The sequence below is a fragment of the Miniopterus natalensis genome, chromosome 22 (genome assembly GCF_054644295.1).
Source record: "Miniopterus natalensis isolate mMinNat1 chromosome 22, mMinNat1.hap1, whole genome shotgun sequence".
NCBI classification, from domain to species: domain Eukaryota; kingdom Metazoa; phylum Chordata; class Mammalia; order Chiroptera; family Miniopteridae; genus Miniopterus; species Miniopterus natalensis.
The window spans coordinates 827,501-847,751 of record NC_142102.1 but is presented as its reverse complement, the minus strand read 5'-3'; the positions used below and the strand labels follow the sequence as shown (position 1 = coordinate 847,751).

Sequence of the window (20,251 nt, the reverse complement as noted above, 5' to 3'; positions counted from 1 at the left end):
AATGGACATTTAAAAAAAATAAACATATTTTTATTGATTTTTAGAGAGAGAGAAAGGGAGGGGGAGAAGGGAGAGAGAGAAACATCAACATTGATTGGCTGCCTCTTGCACACCCCCTATTGGCGATCAAGCCAAAAACCTACGCATGTGCCCTGATCGGAAATTGAACCGGTGACCTCTTGGTGCACAGGATGACTCTCAACCACTCAGCCACACTAGCTGGGCTATAATGGACTTTTTGACTTGAATATATAATACTGAGCGAAAAGTGGTTGACAAATAGACCAAAACTGTGGGGTGACTGCTCCCCACAGTTAATACCATCTCCCTAGTTCTATCTGCTATTCTCATGCCCTGGATCATGGTGGTCACACCTCCCTTCTGATTTCCTCATATTCCATTCTCACCTGGCGGTCATGGCATTAGTTAATCAAATACACACATTACCAAGCTACCCCTCTCTGTAAAACCCTCACATGTTTCCCAACGTAATCAGCAAAACAAATCCGAACTCCATACAAGGACCCCAAGAATCAACAGGACTGGCCCCCGGGTGCATCCAATTTCTCTCCCTTGCACCCAGCCCAGCCCCCTGGCCTCTGTGGCTCAGATCAGCACACTGTGTTCAGGGGACATACTTCCAGATCTTCTCATGGCTCACTCTTCCTCATGTTTGCATCTCAACTTACATAAAGCCTTTCACACATGTATGCAGTTAAATCACCAGAAAGTTGAGAGAGTTCTTTTTCCACTCAAATGCTTTAAGCATGGACTCTTTGAGGGGGGTTGGTTCACACATGCTGAGGAAATAAATCTCCTTTACAACAGGATCCTGACCTCAGTTCAAACATTGTAGTCACAGAATCTCCTCCTCCCAGTCTACTCTTCATCTCTTCACAATTGGAATAGGAGCTGCTTCCTTACTTAGACCCCAAATTTGCCTTCCTGAAACTCATCACTTCACTGGGAGTTATGCCCGGGAGCCACACAGACTCTATTTCACTTCCTAGGGTAGTTCTTCAACTATTGGGCGATGATCGTCTTACACTAAATATCCCCAGACGAGTCCATCATGGACACGATTTCATGTCCCTCACCTTCTGAAAGCACATTTCTCAGGAACCATGACACAGATGTAGTGTGGGAACCAGGGGCACAGTGGGATCAGCTCCACACGGGATCTCTACAGCTTCCCAATAGGTTCATTCATGAAAATATTCCCTTCTCACCACAAATGCATCAAATTACCTTGGAAAGTCAATCATTTGCCATCCACAAAAAATTCAATATAAACCCAGACAAGCCTAAATCCAACGGAGGCTAATTATAAACCCATCTGTGATAGGTCAGGATTGGTAACAACAGCAGGGCCATCCAGATTTGCCTGGAGATGTAGCTCAGGTGGCAGGTGGGACATCTGTTCATTAGATGATACAGACGCAGCCCTGGTCCCTCACACAAGAGTACTCAACACTGAATTACCAATAAGGCAGCTGAATGCTCTTCAAATTGAAGAAAATTGCCAAGATGCAGAAATAGCTTGCTTGTCAAGCTGAGTCCCTGATGGAAAATGAGCTTTACTCCAACTGCCAGGGTCCCAGGGGTACAGCCACTCATGCGTGACAAGGCATATTGTGACAAAATTGTCTGTGTTTTCTCCCTTTACACTGAGTGGCCCGAGATGGGGGCATTTGTTTACTTATATTTCAGGGAAGCAAACAGATTCTCTTAATCAGATTAGAACGGAGAACTCATACTGCGTCTCTCTCACGCTCTCTCTGGCTTGCTTTCTGTCTCTGTCTCTCTCCCCTTCTCAACAGTGAGATTTGCAGAGTGGAAGATTAAACCTCTAATATTTAACATAGTTAAAAACTATCAAGAAAATGATATACACCTTGGGGAAAATGCCAAATAATGCCGAGATGGCCTAAAACACAAAATGGATGACACGCACACACACAAATACAGATACGCACAGCTTTCAATTTCCAGGGTGCAGTTCTGCTCATCCAGGGGGTACCTCCTCAAGTCCATCATGCAGGCCGCGGTTGTGGTGATTCTGAAACACACAGAGGAGGGCAGAGAGCAAAGGGGGGGTGAGAACCATAACAAGGAAACTGCTTCCAGATCAGCAGCGAGTGGCCTCCAAGCAGGTCCCCTTCTCCAAGGTACACCCGATTCAGCATAATATATTCTGAATGGCTTTTCAGGATGCCGCAGACCAGTTTTATCAAGATAAGCAACACAGAAACTACAAGTCCTATAAAATTTTCTATGGAGTCTTGTTGAATTTGAATGATCAAGGCAAAGAGCGGGGTTTCTCGGGAAGCTCTTATCTTCACTCTCTGCTCTGCCTCCCGGTCTAGTGGCTCTGTGACCTTCATAGCACAAAATAAACGAATGCAAGGGGACGGTGCTGATTGGATTAGGATTGAATTCATGGACTTTCCACGTGACCTGTTCAAGTAGCTACATATCCACAGGCTGCCCTTTGGGCTCTGAGCCAAGCTTCTCCTTCATTCTGTTTCATTACCCTTGTCTGTTGGGCTGGATCCTAACACTCCAGAGCTTTGCACCATGACATCGCCTCTCTTTTCAAAGAGAATACTGGGCTTCTGTTTTATTGATTATGAATCAAAGTGGAGTGGGTTAGCTTCCCTTGGGGTCAGCTGCAGCCGTAGAAAGGATGTATATCATAGCCCAAGGACATTAGGCCTCCTGCATGCGATGGTTACATCGACTGTTACGCTAAGATTATAAATTTTTATGAAAAAGAGAAAATGGCCTGTACCGGAAATGTTCACATTGTCCACCCGTGTTTGTACCTATCCACTTGAACAGTCAATAACTGAGATTACTATTTTTTGTTTTCCTTAGTCGTTCCCCAATATCACCCTTTAGAAACATGCACGCACATACAAACATGAGCATGTCCAAATTGTTTGGGGACTCACACTTAACGTGACATCATGTCGAGTGCCTCGTAGGAAGTATCCAGAGGGAACCATGAAGCTAGAAGAATTGGTGAGAGTGTCCCCAGTACCGTTGCTGACCTGTCTTCTCTGTCTGGTGGAATAATGGTTATAAAAGGGAGCCCCTTTCCTATTTACTCAAGGAATAATGTAAGAGCATCTACCATGCTTCTTGCTCCAGGAGAAATGCATAGCAAACCCTCTCATGGTGGACAATCAGATACAAGTGCCGCTCATGCTACAAAAGGTGGGCACAGGGATGACACACTGGGAGAAGGAACAGGTCTGGGTGCTGCTGGGGCAGGAAGGCAAGAAAAGGGAGGGGGGTAGAAAGATCCAGAAGGGTGCAGCATGCCTGAGTCCCTCCCTCAGCCACAAAACCTTCATCCAAGTTGACTAAACTCATGGTGAACTTGGGCGGTGGACTTTCTGAGTGAGTGGACCAAATTTTGCACCCCTGGGGCTTTGCAGAAACCACAGGAGGGAACATCGATCTACCCTTCACAGCCTGAAGCATTGAGAGCTCAAGTCTAGCTAATGGAGATGACCAAGGGCAGGGGAGCCACAGTGACCTCTGAGCTCTGTTGGCATCATTTCTAGCCTGTGTGTGTGTGCATGCCTGTGCCCATGCATGGGTGCGCATGCACACACACGCCTCATCATGTGTTTTCTTAATAAATTTTATTTGTCCCGAGAGGAAAATTTACCAGCATCAGCTCCACTTCCGTGGTCCTATGGAATCTGAGAATTCCACTACTATTTCTAAGGACTAGTCGACAAGAAATATGACTGGGTGAGGACTTCCCCACTATTATTCTTTGGCAGATGCATTTTTCTTCTGGTTGTTTCTCTTGTTTTTTTTTGATTGAGAGAGAGCAGCGCTTAAAGTCCCTATAGTTGAGATGTATGTTTCTGATAGAAAAGCCCAGAAACTAACTGACAGTCAAAAAACATATATATTTAATGGCACATGCCATTATATTTAAGGGCACATGCCCAGGTTGCCGGCTTGACCCCCGGTAGGGGGCATGCAGGAGGCAGATGATTGATGTTTCGCTCTCACATTGATGTTTCTCTCTCAGTCCCTTCCCCTTCCTGTGTCTCTAAAAATCAATTAAAAAGTCTTGAAAAACTGAAGGAGACACATGTAGGCCACCAAGCGGGGTTGGGGACACAGTAGAGGAGAAATAGAAGCAGAGGGGCTGAGAAATCGACTCTCCCCTCTTTGCCACTACAGGTCTCCGGCCTGAGACAGGCTGGATATGAAGGAGTGACCTTGGGTTCAGAGTATCTACCATCCTTCATGGAGGGGCACAGGAAGCCGTCCTGTTCGATGAGGAACTAGCAGGTTTTGCACACTGTTACCTCTATTTTTTTCATTTTTCGGAAGTGAAAATTCATGCAATGAAACAGGAAACAGAAACAAAAGTAAAACACATGAAAATGAAGATAAAAATAGTCATAAGCAACATGGTTGCAAGACTAAAATCCTCAAGGTTATTAGCCATCTGATAACCTGTGAGAACCTATGAAACTCTTAGCCAAGATCCTTCTTTCTTCCTGAGAGGAAACTGCCCCCAAATTTCCAAGGAGCCCGGGTTTGATTTTAGGAGGGTGCGGTGCCCTGCCCAGAGCATTCTCACATCACTGGGGACTTGGGCAGGTGCAAGAGGGTCACATCACCTTTTTCAGGTGAGCTCAAGCCTGTGCTCAAGCTCAAAGTCAAGGGGCTATTGGAATCATTGAGAAAATAGTTCATTATTTGAAACAACCTCTTATCACAATGAGAACACGGGTGCCCTCGAATCTCTGGGAGTACTCACTGACATTTCTGCACAGTCATCAGCGTAATGGATTAATGGCTTCCCAGAAAAAGACTGCGATGAGGTACAAACCTACGTCATGGAAAGCTCACCCCTAGCCAGAGATCTCAATCTACCCTTGATTAAGCACAAACCGTCACTGCTCCCGGGCTGGGCGTGAACAGGAAAGGGAGCCCAGAGGAGCTCGATGGCGACTGACCCACCAGCGTGGGCTACTGCTGGGTACTCAGGGCAAAGCCAACCCCAGACTACAGGGGTGAGAAAAATTCCACCTTCATGCCTCGGGGACACGGCCCGGCCAACTAGTGTCCCAGGGACTTAGCCAGGAGGAAAATCGTCTTTGTTGGGTTGAGCCTCCATCAACAAGAGACTAACAGCAATTCCAGGGCTCCATAACCCTATGTGAGGATTTTGCCCAGAGAGTCCTCAGCTGCTCAGACCCCCTTCAGCCCCACGCCATGGTACCTATTTACACAATGATACGGTGTATTGTTGGGGTTACATACACCGGCCCATCCCCGACTTGCCATGTCACCAATGATCCAATGGGCACCAAGTGAACAGAGAGGGGAGGGAACATAGGGTTGGGGCCAAGGAGGGAATGAAGGGTGGCCCACCAGGGAGAGCACTCACACTTTGATTTTTACACAAAACACGATATATATATTGTGCATGTGTGTATGGGCGTGTACACATAATGTAGAATATATATCAATGGTACTTCAGCTCACATAGAATATGTGTACAATATATAAGAATTTAATAAAACTATCAGTATTTTGACATACCAATGTGCTTTTCTGTCCAAAAATTCAAATTCAAATTCAAATAATTCAAATTCAAATTCAAATTCATCTCTATAGCTCTGTGTGTCTTTTTGCCTGGCTGGCATGGCTCAGTGGTTGAGTGTCTGTCTATGAACTAGGAGGTCACAGTTTGATTCCCGGTCAGGGCGCACACCTGGGTTTTGGGCTCCATCCCCAGTAGTGGGCGTGCAGGAGGCAGCCCATCAATGACTCTCTCTCATCACAGAGAGATGTTTCTATCTCTCTCTCTGAGATCAATAAAAACATATTTAAAAAATTAAAAAAAAAATAAAGGCAGAGATTTCTAGATGAGCCGATTTGCAAGGGAAGCAGATGGCAGGGTAGCTGCTGAGCAAGTGTGGAACGTGGTGGCCTGGCATTTAGAATTTTTCTGACAGCTAGTCCACATAGATCTGAAGACTTGTTTCAAAAATATGAGGCTCTAAATAGAGACCCAAGAAATACATTGAGACAACATTGGAATGAAAACAGCAACTTATTTAGAAACCCACTTCCTGATATAAGAGGCTGCTTGAGATGTAGAATGATGTAAATTTGACCAGAGAGATATTTTTTAGGTTATTGTAAAAGTCTGTTATTGAAAGTTTCTCATAGCTTATTATTACATTACTATTTAACTTTTATATAGTTAGTCTTGACTGTTGTATAGTGTTAAAGCCCCAACACATTCAAATGGAGTTTGAAAATTTAACCCAGTCCTGTCCTTCATATTATATCACTCTGTGTGCTGTGATCTGAGTGTGTCTGTACCCCAAATTCATCAGTTGAAATCCTAGCCCCCCCCAAAGTGGTGGTATTAGGAGGTAGGGACTTAGGTCAGGGTGGTGGGGCCCTCATGAATGGGATTAGTGGCCATTTATTTATTTATTTATTTATTTATTATTTTTATTTTTTAAATAGATCTTTATTGATTTCAGACAGAGGAAGGGAGAGGGAGAGAGAGAGAGAAACATCAATGATGAGAGTCATTGATTGAGCCCACAACCCGGTCATGTGCCCCAACCAGAAATCAAACCCCGATCGCCTGGATCCTAGGTCGACGCTCAACCGCTGAGCCCCGCCCGGCCGGGTGATTAGTGGCCTTTTAGAAGAGACCCCCCAGAGCCCCCTCGCCCTGCCACATGCGGGCGCAGCAGACGGCACCTGCACTGCGTGAGGTCCTCGCAGACACCGCAGCTGCTGGCTCCTTGATCTTGAGCATCTGCCTTCCGGGCCTCTGAGAATAAACGCCCGTTGCTTATAAGCCGCCCTGTCTGCGTGTTTGGTTATAGCAGCCAGAGCAGACTCACACACTAGTCTCACAGGGTTAAAGCTCTGTGCTTTCAAGGGAAACCTACTAACCTACCCTGCCTCTGGTAAGAAAATAAAGAATCCAAAAATAAAACTGGAGAGAGCCCCAAACGGAAAGTCCTCTTCCAAAGCCAAGGAGGCCTAGCTGGGTTTTTATTCATGTTTGCTTCCCCACTACACACACACATGTGCACACACATGTGCACACGAGCACTTTCAATTCAGTGTCTTTGGGGTGGAGGCAGGTGAATGAAGGACGTGGCTCCTCATTTTAGGCTCACGTGGTTTTCGGATAATTCTTTGTACGAGTGATGTCTTGTCAGAACTCCCAGAAGTTTATAACCACATCTCTCATTTCTGGGCAAAGACATAAAATGCTGAAAACATCCCAAAGAAACATCGAGCTAGACTCTTTTCACAGGGACCCATGGCTTGGGTGACATGTGGCCCCCGTTTTTCTTTCTTGGGGTTAAAGGAACTCTGATTTTTGCTAAAACGTTGACTCTTGCTCTGTTGATTGCTGTTTGGAGAAAGTCACTAACATTTTTCTACCTAAGGCGATGTTAAGTAATTTCCCTTCGTTCATCTCGCAGAGAAAGTCACAGTGGTGTGGATTTTAAATAGATATTATTCTGCTTTCACTTAGACCTGCTGGAGTCTTCGCTGGAAGGCTACTGACTCGTAACATTTTGACGTAAAACTTAAAACGATTGGGCCAGTCCTTGGAGACACTTTCAGGCCAGGAGATCAAGAAAAACACATACACAAAATTACTCTCAAACAAAACAACAAAAACCAGCGTATAGATAAATTCTTTGGTTAATCTCTCCCCACCCACTCCCCCGCCCGCCCGAGGACACAGACAATAGTGTGGCGAAGGACTGGGGAGGGGAGGGGGTGCAGGGTGGAAGGGGTCAATGGGGAAAAAAGGGGACGTCTGTAATATTTTGAACAATAAAAACAAAACCAAATAAAGCCATTTACCGAAAGAAAAAAAAACACACGCATCAAAAAAACCAGTGCAAAGTCGATGCAAGAAACAAAATAATTTTAAGGGCACCATTGAGCAAGGGGGGGAAATTCACAGCATCACTGGAAGGCCTGGTGGTTTCCAGGGCAACCAGGGAAGCCCCGGACCACCCCGGCCCCAGACAGCAGCCTGGTTTCCAATTCCAGCGAGTTCATTACAGTTCATTACGAGGGCTGGTGCGAGATGACTGTCACCGGGAGCCTTGCGTTTAGTCACTCCCATAAATACTGGAGGCACCGCCTCGGAAAACTCCCTGGGGCCTGGATCGGCCTAACTAAGCGTTTTCTTCCGACTCCGCAGAAGGCTTTGGGAGAGCGCCACTGAGCGCTCTGCAGTGCCAGGCTGATATTCATGACGGCCTTTGTGGCTGTAATATGGGAAACCCAGCCCGGGGGGATCTGGTTCTCGGATACGGCAACCCAATTAGATCCAATCAGCCCGAGCAGGCTGTCCCCTTGCTCGTGACTCTTATAAGTCACAGCGATGCCCCAAATCCTGTAAGATTTCTTTTTCTGCAAAGCTCAGAGTTTCACGGATCTCCTCATTAATAGGGGGACACGGCCTCCCCGGCTATTATGGCCTCGAGTGGGAAATTCAAGGCGACCGCGAGCCCCGAGGGGCAGACAGACCTGAGCCCGTAGAGCACGGTGCCGTCGGGGTGAAGCCGGATCATGCGGTTTTTCACGGTCACTCCGTGCACGAACGACTTCTTGTCATTTAAGAAATAAGTGTCAGGCACCCACAGCTGGTCCGCCACGCGGTTGTCCAGCGTGAGGTTGAGCGGGATCCCGGAATAGGCCAGCCTCTTATCTCTCCAGTATTGTTGGAAATACATGGTTAAGGTGTAATCCTGGAGGGGGGGAGAAAAAGAAAAGAAAGAAATTAATTAGTCTGTGCTCAGCCACAGGCGCGCTTCCCCCCACTGGCCAAATGCAGGTCGGGATCCAGGAGAAACGGACGTTGCTTTCAGGCGGGGGGAGCCGCGGTCGCTGTCTGTAAACGCAATTACCAGGCTTAAATACTCAGAAACCTGAGCATCTACGTTCTTTTTTACAGGCAAAAGGAAAGAAACCATTACTTGTACAGTGGATCCTGGAAAATATGTGGAGTTTGTATGATGCTGTCTTTTAAATGCCGTCTTTTAAAGGTTAATAGGAGTAGGTCGTGTCTATAAACCCCTGTTTCATTCAGGTAAAAACGAGACGAGACAAACTGGCATCTTAAAAGCCACGCAGAGCCCTGGGCGGTGTGGCTCAGCTGGTTGGGTGTCGTCATTGCACCAAAAGGTTGCGGTTTCGGTTCCTGGTTCCCGGTGGGGGCGCCTGCCCGGGTTGCGGGCTCATCCCGGGTGGGGGGCCAGCAGGAGGCGGCCGATCGATGTTTCTCTGTCTCTCCATCTCCCATCTTCTCTCTTTAAAAATCAATTAAAAATATTCTTAGGAAAAAACCAACAAGAATGAATATAATCTGTGTGATCTCATAGGGGTGCTTTCTGGGATTTTTTTTTTTTTTTAAATATATCTTTATTGATTTCAGAGAGAGAAAAGGAGATGGAGAGAGAGAGAAACATCCATGAGGAGAGAGTCACTGATCGAGCCCACAACCCGGGCATGTGCCCTGAGCGGGAATCGAACCCCAATCGCTTGGATCCCAGGTTGATGCTCAACTGCTGAGCCACGCCCGGCCGGGCACTTTCCAGGATTTTTAAGTGAAATTAAGTGAAGTTCAAAAGAACACACACATGCATACAGTTACCTTCTGTGTAAGAAATGACCAATAAGGAAACACACGTGTAACTGTCTAGCAGTTGCACACAGAAGCGTCTGGCTTCACGCACTTGCAGGCCACGTCTGCAAATACCCCGGCTCGTGGGCAGTGAGAGGCCCGATGGCCAGTCAGTTGAAGAGCCCATCCCGGACCCAGATCTCTGACATCCCACGCAATGCTCCTCAGGGCAGTGCGCGGTGCTTGCTGACCCGGCAGTGCCTCTTTATCACCAATCTCAAGAGCGTTGGAACATGGAGACAGGTGCCGTGACCCAGAGTGCACCTGGGCAGTGTTGCACCTGGGCAGAGACACCTGGGCAGAGTGCACCTGGGCAGAGCGCACCTGGGTGCTCCTCTCCAGGTGCTCACAGGCAAGGAGCTAACAAAACCCATACGATCTCCAAAACTAGAAACAAAGTAAGTTTTAAGCTATAAGGCTCCTAAAAATCAGAAAAGAGGCGGGAGCAAGATGCCAAATGGGCTGGAGAGCCCTTACAGAGGTCTGAGGAGATGAGAGGAAACACAAGGCTCTTCCCCCCCAGGCACTTCCCTGGGCAGAGCTCTGTGCGCGGTGTCACCCGTGTGAAGTCACCCCTCCCCACCAAGAAAGGATTCCCACAGGGCAGGTGGCACTGAAGACAGGCCTGGCTTAGCTACATACCAGGGAGGGGCATACACGTGGGAGGGGCAGGGCTTGGGGAGGGCAGGGGCCGAGTGTGGGGAGAGGCAGGGAGAGGCAGGGTGGGGCTGGGAGGGGTGGGGCTTCCAGCGGAGCAGGACACAGGAGACCAGCGAACCCCTTCCCCACGCTGGGCGCAAGCTCAGGGAACCTCCCCGGGGAAGGACGTGCTTAATTAGATGAGCACACAGTAGGAGGACAGGCTGGCAGCCCTCCTTGGCTGTGGCGCAAGCAGACGTATCCGTTCTTGGAGACAGAGCACGTTGGCAGAGGAGGAGGGAGCCAGGGGTCAGGGTTTGGGGAAAGCAGCTGCCCGCGGGGCCGCCAGCCGGCCTCTGCTGTGAGGGAGGCGCCCGGATCCCAGGGCTACCCCTCCGGTCCTCGCTGCCCCCCTGCCCAGCCCTGGCTGGGTCCCGGCTCACAGAGCTCGCTCCGGGTATAATTCGCTGTAACCTGATTTGCGAAGACTGCACTTTGGACGAAGGTAGAGACTCGCAGGCGGTGCAGCGAGTTTATAAACTCTCCCTCCTGTGAGTTCATTAATTGACACCCTGGGAGTGTGCACGAATCCTGACTCACATCCCTGTGGCAGAGGCGTCTCCGCAGCCCTGGGCGCCCTGAGAGCGTTTGGCTTCTGCATTAGGTGCAGATCAAACCCTGAAATGGGGGTGGGGAGGTGGCACAGATACATGGGGGGCCCTAAAGAAGGGCATTGATGAACCCCCAGGCCCCTCGGCAGCCAGCACTCCCTCCCCATGAACATCGCTCCATTCCCCAGCAGCCACCCCAAAGCCTGGCCAGGGGAGTGGCCGGGTTATCCTTGGGCTCCTGAGTCACACGTCCAGTGGTGGGGATTCTGGTGGAGACTCGGTGCTGTCCCACCTCGGGCCCACACTGCCTGGGGGGGGTGTGTGTGTGCACACCCGGCCCAGGACACTGGGAGCCCCTCCAGGTCTCTGCTCCACCAGGTTCAGCCGGATGCGCCACAGTTGTCCCTACGAGACAGGCCTCCAGCCTCTCTGGTTTGTACTGTGACACGTGAGGTAGCTCCAGGCCACGGCACGCAGTGGACAGAGGTCTGGTGATGAGAAGGGGCACCCCGGGTGCCCTCATCCGGAATTCTCCAGGCCCCCGAGGGCCGGAACCCCTGGGCTGGGATGCCTAAGTGTGAATGATTTCCTTACAGTGCAGTTGGTCTGAACTGCGGTAGCCTCTCAAAACCATCAGGTGAGATAAAACGTCTCAACTCTGTCTCTCTGTCTCTGTTATAAAAGGCTTATGATGGACTTAGAATCAGCATAAATACTGAAATAAGCATTGTATTCAAATCAGAGCCTCTCAGGAAAAGAATCTTACAAACAAAATCATTCAATTAAAGGACCATTTATTGCTCTGGGCTTCCTTTTAGGGAGCATAGAGGCCTTTGATGAAATCATTTCCTCCCTCTAAATACATGTATGTGCATGTGTGTGCGTGTCTGTGTGCATGTGTGTGTGCATGTGCTTGCAGGTGTGTGTGTGTGCAAGTGTGCATGCAGGTGCATGCATGTGTGTGCGTGTCTGTGTGCATGTGTGTGTGCGTGCATGTGTGTGTGTGCAAGTGTGCATGCAGGTGCGTGCATGTGTATGCGTGTCTGTGTGCATGTGTGTGTGTGCATGCATGCACGTGCGTGTGTGATCAAATCAACCAGCACGAAGCACTGACATCCACCAGGACGCATGTCTCCCCACACTCACACCACCTTTACAAAGCAAATACCGGTGGGTGGATTTCCAAAAGCTTGTAAGTCATGTGTTTCGAATTTGCATAATGTGTCTATTGGAACAACATGACACAGGGTTTTAGGTTTTACCCCCGATTCCAAAATTCCATTTCAGGCAAAAATCAGAGTTTCTGGGCGAGACATCAGGCCGGCCCAGGGTCCCCTGGTTTGGAGCCAGTGGGCTCAGGCAGCTGTGGGTGGGGCAGGGGGCAGCCATGTGGGCAAGGAAGGGTTGCTGGCACCCACAGCTCCAGGGGGACCCCTAATTACTGGGGCTGGGAGCTGGCGTTCTTTTGTTGTTAATTGTCACCCGAGGGTATTTTTTCCATTGATTTTTAGAGAGTGTGGAAGGGAGAGAGAGAGAGACATCGATGGATTGCCTCCTATCCCTGTCCCGACTGGGGCCAGGGATCAAACCTGCAACCCAGGTATGTGCCCTTGACCGGGAATCGAACCCGAGACCCTTCTGTGCTCGGGCCGACGCTCTAACCACTGGGCCACATGGGCCAGGATGGAGCAGGAATTCCCTAATGTGAGCCATTCAGGAGCCATAGGTCTACTCATAGGCAGCTGTCCTTCCAAACTCTCCCCTTAACAAACAACAAATTAATCAAAGAAAACCTCGGCCGGGCTCTAGGCGCCTAATTCAAACGGTTCCGACGAATCGCAGGAAGAGACAAACAACTTCACTCTCCTCTCCTGCAAATCTCCTGGCACTTACCGCATTACAGCGACAAGAATACATATTCGAAAGTGAAAATATCGCTCATTATTCGGCAATTAAGTAATTGACGAGATTTCCCCCGCCCAGGAAATGAAGGAAAAAAAAATGACTAACCCCGAGAAAGAAAGGCAATCTCCACACCCCGTTTCAGGCTTGAACGGCAGCTGGGGAGTCGCGGGGACGCCTGCGTGTGCACCTGCTCAGCGGGCTGGTGACACAGGCCGCGCAGGTAGGTGGTTCTCAGGCCAGGGAGAGCGGAAGGTGCTTCCGAGCGGCTTACATAAGCCCTCAGCGCTGGAAGCTTCCTCGGCAGGCGTTTCTGCAACCGAGATGAAGCTGGGGAATCGCGGCACTTCCATGGCCGAGATTTATTTAGAAAACTCTAAGCCATTCCTTTTAGTGGCTTAAGGCATCCGTCGCCCCTCCCACAGCAGACACTGAGGCTTCGAGGTTCCCACTCGCTGAACCCATATGACAAGTGGGGCAGCATTTCCCTCTCTTTGGGGTCCCCTCTTTCTCCCTTCCTCTTGCCTTAAGCATCCAGCGAGTGTCTACCACAGGCCAGGAACCCTGCTGGGTGCTGGGGACCCAGAGATCAGCAACCCAGCCCTGGCCCGTGTGGCTCAGTTGCTTCAGCATCTTCCGGTGCATCGAAGGGTTGCCAGTTCAATTCCCGGTCAGGGCCCAGGCCCAGGTTGCGGGTCTGATCCCCAATCGGGGTGCATGCCGGAGGCAATTGACCGATGCTTCTTTCTCCCTTCCTCTCTCAAATCAATAAAAACATATATATATATTTAAATACATCTTTATTGATTTCAAAGAGAGGAAGGGAGAGGGAGAGAGAGAAACATCAATGATGAGAGAGTCATTGATGGGCTGCCTCCTGCATGCCCCCGACTGGAGATCGAGCCCGCAACGCGGGCATGTGCCCTGACTGGGAATCGAACCCTGATCGCCTGGATCCTAGGTCGACGCTCAACTGCTGAGCCACTCCCAGTCGGGCTAAAAACATATTTTTAAAAGAGAAACACATCGTTTGTACCTTTAAGTAGCTCATATTCTGGTGGGGTACGCAGAAAATCAAACCAAAAAAAAATTGCAGTGATCAAGAGAAGGCGCTTGGCTTTTTCCCCCAGCCCCCTAACCCCATCTCCACTGACAACCATCCATCTGCTCTCCATGTCTGTGAGTCACACCAAGGACACGCCAGCTACAAAGGAAAGCCCGCTCTCTCGCCCACGATGCGGGTAGGAAGGACCCAGCCTGATACTTTAGGGGGAAGTCAACCCCAGGGTTCAAACAAGGCTGTTCCCACAAATGTATAGGAGTGCTGGATTTTTCTTAAGACGTTGTCTTCTGCTGGGAAATATTTTGAAATTATACACATTTGTAAAACGGCTATAGCACTAACAAAGACAAAACCCCCGAACCAGAACATCCTGCCGGCCTGACCCCTGTGGCTGATCTGACCTTCAGGGCTCATCTCTCACCCTCCCCTCCCATTGAAAATTGAGGACAACCCAATTTATAGTCAGTTGACCCCCCTCTGTGTAAAGAACACTTTTACTAAGTGTCACCCCAGTAGGTCCCCTTTACTTGTAAATTGGTGGCCCTACCATGGCCTTTTTTATAGGACATTGTTTATTCACCCCTCCTGTCCCCATCCTGACTCCAGCCTCAGGCCCTTGCTCCCCAGTCACTGTCTCTGGTCAATTGTGCTTTTCTGGGTTCTCCATGGATGAACCCAACTGCCTCCTGAGACTTCCATCCAAACATGCAACGCGAGCTCAGTACGTCTAAAGCTATCTCATTACCTTTCTACCCCAGATCTGTTCCCTGCTCTGCACCACCATCTACCCACTCGCTCAGCCTCACCCCAAGCAGAGGCTGTGCACCTCCCGCTTCCTTCTTTCTCATCTGACACCCACCATCCACTTGGCCGCTGGGTTCTGTTGGTCCCATTTCCTAGGCACCCTCCAGATCTACAACCTAACTATGAAGTCAGCAGCAGCTGAGGGTCTGCACCGCTGTCCTCATGATGAGGGATTGGAGGTGAGCTCCCGGGCTCCCAGACTGCACCCCAGAAGAACATTTACCTCTCGGGAGCAGGGTGAGCCCAACACCAGGCCTCAGATGTGTTAAACAGAATAGACAAGTCGACCAGATGTCTCACCCTCTATGTAACAGACGTTCTGATTCAACAGAAACACTGTCTAAAGGGACTTTGGATCATGCTTGTGAGCTAGGGAGTCATTGCATATTCTGGGGAGTCATTGCATATTCATTCATATTATTTTAAATGAGTATTTATCTAAATAAGACTCACTCAAGACACCAGACTGCTCAGAAAAATTATATATATTCCAGCAACTGTCACTGATTAATAGGCTTGCAAAGGGGAGGCAGTGGCTCCCGAATATGTCACCAAACCAAAGGTGCTCAAGAATTGCCTGTGAGAGTCGGCCACGTTGCTTGTGCAAACTGCCTTCAATTCCTCTGTATCTGAGAGACAAACATCTCGGCGAATATTGCACCTGGAGACCTGTGAGCGATGTGTCCACGTCTGTGTGGTGTTCACCTCTGTGCTCTTCTCTGGCTAGAGCACGGTGCCTACGGATGGCCACGAGGTTAAGAACTCTACCCCCTGGAATAGTGATGGCCGTCTCCTGGGTTACACGGTTTATAGAGCTCACATGATTAGATTTGCTGAGCTGAGTATCCCTTAAATTATTTCTGTCTGAATCTCTTCAAGAGAGCAGACAAAGCAAAAAAAAAAAAAATTATAACGGTTCAATAGAAAAAAAGGCATTTATTTATCATAAAATAAACGGTGAACATTTCCATTTTAAACCAAGAGCCCCTCCTATATACTTATACCGAGAATTCAAAAGGCCTTTGATTTTATGTACGTGTCCCTGTGTTGGGATTTAACAATGGATTTCCTCTCCTCAAAGGCGAATCACATGGGTTAGTGCTGCCACACATTTAAAGCACTTTCGGTTTCCAAGAAGATGAGCTATTTTTAGGCAGCAAGCCCATTCATGGCTGAGATCACATCTATTTCTGGATCCTACCCAGAAATTGTTGGGTTACTGCTATTACACAAATCATAATAGTAACAACGCTACACATCCTATCACTGAAAAAGATTGGCTAGGTCGTTTTTTCTGAACTATTATTAATTTTAGCAGAAGTACTTGGATGGACATCTCTGCGCGGAATTACACAAAGCTGTCCTATCTCCTGGGATGTTGCAATCAAAGCCTAGGGTCCCAGAAAGAAACCAAGATGCGGGTTTTCACACACTCAATCAAGCATAGCACCCAAGGAGAGAGAAACACAGGGCTGACCTTCAGAAAGCAGACAAATTACAGTTTGTTCCTGCTTTTGAACAAAGGACACTTTACATTTGTTTTGCATCAGGCCCCACAGAGTATGTAGCTGGTCCTCGTCGTGAGTAGTAAATGATCCTTTGTCTCTGACCCGTGAGTCTTGTGTCTTCGGCATCCACAAAACTTCGGGTCAAATCCCAGGCCCATCGCTGTTTTTGACACACACTCTCCTGCCTCTCCTCCTACCCACTGGCCCCTCTTCTTTGCTGCTCCCCCAACTCTTGCTTTTCTTCTTCATGCTGGAGCACCCCAGGGCTCCTTATTCTGTGCCAAATGTACCCATTTACCAACCAAACGTTTGTCCCTTTTCTGCTCCATCTACACTCATTTCCTTGGTACCAAATCTACCCACCTAACCAAATTTACCTACTTAACCAAATCTACCCACTTAACCAAACTTACCAAATCTACCCACTTAACCAAATCTACCCACCTAACCAAATTTACCCACTTAACCAAATCTACCTACTTAACCAAACTTACCAAATCTACCCACTTAACCAAATCTACCCACTTAACCAAACCTTTGTCCCTTTTCTGCTCTATCTACACTCATTTCCTTGGTGACCTGTGACCTCTTCTAGCTTCGTGGCTTTACATTCTAACTATATACTTAGTCTTCTCAAATTTTATTTCCAACCCAATTTTTAAATCAAACTCCAGAATCAGCTGAACATACCCAGACTGAACTGTTTACCCCCAAGACAGGTCCACCTTCCTGATTCACTCGACCGTATCCCATCCTTAGTTACTCAAGTCAAAATCTCCCGTAATTTTTCACTCGCCTTTTTTTTTTTTTTAATATATCTTTATTGATTTCAGAGAGAGGAAAGGACAGGGAGAGAGAGAGAAACATCAGTGATGAGAGAGTCATTGATCAGCTGCCTCCTGCACGTCCCCGACTGGGTATCGAGCCCACAACCTGGGCATGTGCCCTGACCGGGAATCGAACCCCAATCGCCTGGATCCTAGGTCGATGCTCAACCGCTGAGCCACGCCTGGCCAGGCTCACTCACCTCTTTTCCCACATTCTTTTTCCACATTCCACATCAATCCATATGAAATTCTGTTGACGCTACATTAAAAATAGAGCGGCGTCCGACCACTTCTCATCACGGCTACAGCTACCACCTTGGTCAAACACCACGTGCCTCCCACCCTGAGCTACAGTAGCCTCCTGACTGGACCTCTCTTCTCTCCCATGTTTAACACCCGCAGTCAGCTCCCATCTATGTCACAGTGTTTGGCTGTCCCAGGCTTGTCTCTGCTCCATCCCTCCTCTTCCGCTCTGAGCGCCTCCATTCTTAACACGCTGAACAATCTCTTTAGCTGATGGCTCCCTGTTCTTATCTACAGGCCAGGTAACCTCACGAGCACTGATTCTTTATCCAACTGCTCTCCCAACAGCAATTTTTGGCAATGCCTTGATCTCTCCTTTCTCTTTCCTTACTGCCCAGTCCAATGCCAGGGCCCACCCCAGTTGCACTGGATCAGAATTGTGGGACATAAGATGCAGCAATGGTGTTTGTTTTTTTTTTTAAAAAAAAGCTCCATTAGGCCCTGGCCACTTTGGCTCAGTGGTTAGAGCATTGGCCCGTGGACTGAAGGCCCACATTCCATTCCGGCCAAGGGCACATACCTTGGTTGCAGGCTCAACTCCTGGCCCTGGACAGTGCTCGAGTGTGAGGCAACAAGTCAGCGTGTCTCTCTCATATTGATGTTTCCCCCCCACACACACTCCCTTCCGCTCTCTCTGAAAAGCAATGAAAATATATCCTTGGGTGAAGGCTAACAAAAAAATTAAAAAAAAATAAATAAAAAGCTCCATTAGCCATTCTGATTTTACCCCATGAGTTCCTATTCTGATCACTATCTTGACTTAAAATGATACCGAACCCGATAACGTCATTAAAACCAGGAAACTATTTCCTAACATCAACAGCTTATATTTAGAAAGCCGGCACGTGTGGACCGAAACCCGGGCACATGGATGGCTCCCGCCACGCGCCGCTGCGGGGAGGAAGTGTGCGTGCCAGGCGCGTTGCGAGAACACAGCCTTCCCACCGGCTCTGGGTTCCTGGCGGGGGCCGGTCCACTCTCACTGCAAACCGTTCCGAGCTGTCTCAGAGACACCGTCAACGCCACATCCGAGGCTGGCACAATGTCAGAAGAAAATGGGTCTCTAGGACCATAGGCTTCAGAAGGGGCTGTAGCCAGGCGTCCCAGGACGGCCTCCCAGCACCGTGTCCCCCACTCCAGACCCTGATGCTGCAAATAACCGTGGGCATCTACTCAACATGCGTTGTCACCGCAGACACCACACCCATGAGCTGTTCAGTAAACTGAGAGGAGAAATGAATATTTCCGGATACTTATTCAGTACGTGTCGACTTCGCTTGCTCCCTGTAGCATTTCGTAAAGGACCTTTTCGTATCACATAGTGTCGTCACATAGTGGTGTATTCCTGTTGTGGATTTAGATAAGAATCCAGCACTCCTGTGCTATTCATTCTCATAGATTCAATTTCTTTAAGCTGCTGTGTGATGGTTATACTTGTTTTAATTCACTGAATATCTGCTTCTGGTGACCCTAGAGCCGTCTCTGATTTTTCCCTTTCGGTGCACACACGGGAAATTCAGAATTCACCAGGAGATGGTGAAATGTCTATGGGGCCACCAGAGTCATGAAAGGATGGTGGTGGTTTTTTTGTTGTTGTTTTTTTAAATATATCTTTACTGATTTCAGAGAGAGGAAAGGAGAGAGAGAGAGATAGGAGCATCAACGATGAGTCATTGATCGAGCCCGCAGCCTGGGCATGTGCCCTGACCGGGAATCGAACCCCGATCACCTGGATCCTAGGCCGATGCTCAACCGCTGAGCCACGCCCGGCTGGGCGAAAGGATGGTTTTGATTATTAAAATCTCCACATTTAAAAAAAAATATATATCTTTATTGATTTCAGAGAGAGGAAAGGAGGGGGAGAGAGAGAGATAGAAACATCAATGATGAGAGTCATTGATTGAGCCCACAACCCGGGCCTGTGCCCCGACCGGGAATCGAACCCCGATCGCCTGGATCCTAGGTCGACGCTCAACCGCTGAGCCACGCCCGGCTGGGCCACATTTTTTTTTTTTTTGGAACCTGGTCAGTAAAATAGAACTACTCAGTTATTCAAAAGGGAGACATGGTTTTCGAAAGCAAGGGCACACTTCTGCAGACAGCTGTGGTCCTGCCAACGTCAGTGTAAACTCTGTTCATATCCACACAGCTTATGGGTCCATTTCTTCCCTTCCCGGGAGCTTGGAAATGTGCGGCCAGATTCGGCGGTGACATACCCAGAGATGTCAATTCATTAGCTGCCCTGTTCATCAGAATTAGAGTTTATAATTTATGATGGGCAATGTAATTAACGGCCGGTGATTTAATCGGTCATGAATCACTCGATTTATGTTCAGCTCTGAAACGGAAACGGCCGTCACTGGGAATGTATAGGGTGTGATATCACAGGAGCTACAAATCTTTCCGCTGGTGCCTCTTGGGCTCGGACTGCAGGTGCAACCCTGTGTCCTAAAGAGACCATCATTCAAGGTGAACCAGGACGGCGCTGGCAGTGACGGACGCCCCGAAAGCCCCGAGACTGACTCCCTGGCCCCGACAGCCCACCGTCGAATGCACCTTCGTGAATGGGGACCTGGGATGACCTGACCGCCTTCCGGGGTAGGATGGGAGCCAGAGAAACGACGTCTGGACCTTGGTCACCGCCCACGATGACTTCCCAGGGCTTTCTACAAGCTAGGGAGGGCTAAAGGTGGCCAGAAACCCTCCAGGAACTAGGAGGTGGGCCCGGGACAGGTTCTCCCTCAGCCCCAGAAGGGACTGACCCTGCTGGCACCCTGGCTGCGGGCTTCCAGCCTCCAGAGCTGTGGGACAGCATGTTCCTGTTGCGTAAGTCACCGGTCTGTGGACTCTCTGATGGCAGCCCTGGC

At 48.9% G+C, this 20,251-nt stretch overlaps 1 protein-coding gene across 5 annotated transcripts in view; it reads right to left on the bottom strand.

Annotated features, from left to right (window-relative positions):
• The window catches only part of GABRB3 (gamma-aminobutyric acid type A receptor subunit beta3), a 185,065-nt gene that overhangs the window by 19,356 nt on the left and 145,458 nt on the right, over positions 1-20,251 (bottom strand). For all 5 annotated transcript variants that reach the window (XM_087829198.1, XM_087829200.1, XM_087829199.1 and 2 more), the window contains 2 exons: positions 8,572-8,792; positions 1,977-2,059 (listed from right to left, as the gene is read on the bottom strand). In XM_087829198.1, the coding sequence (XP_087685324.1) occupies positions 1,977-2,059; positions 8,572-8,792 (304 nt within the window). Of the gene's footprint in view, positions 1-1,976; positions 2,060-8,571; positions 8,793-20,251 lie in introns of those variants that run through there.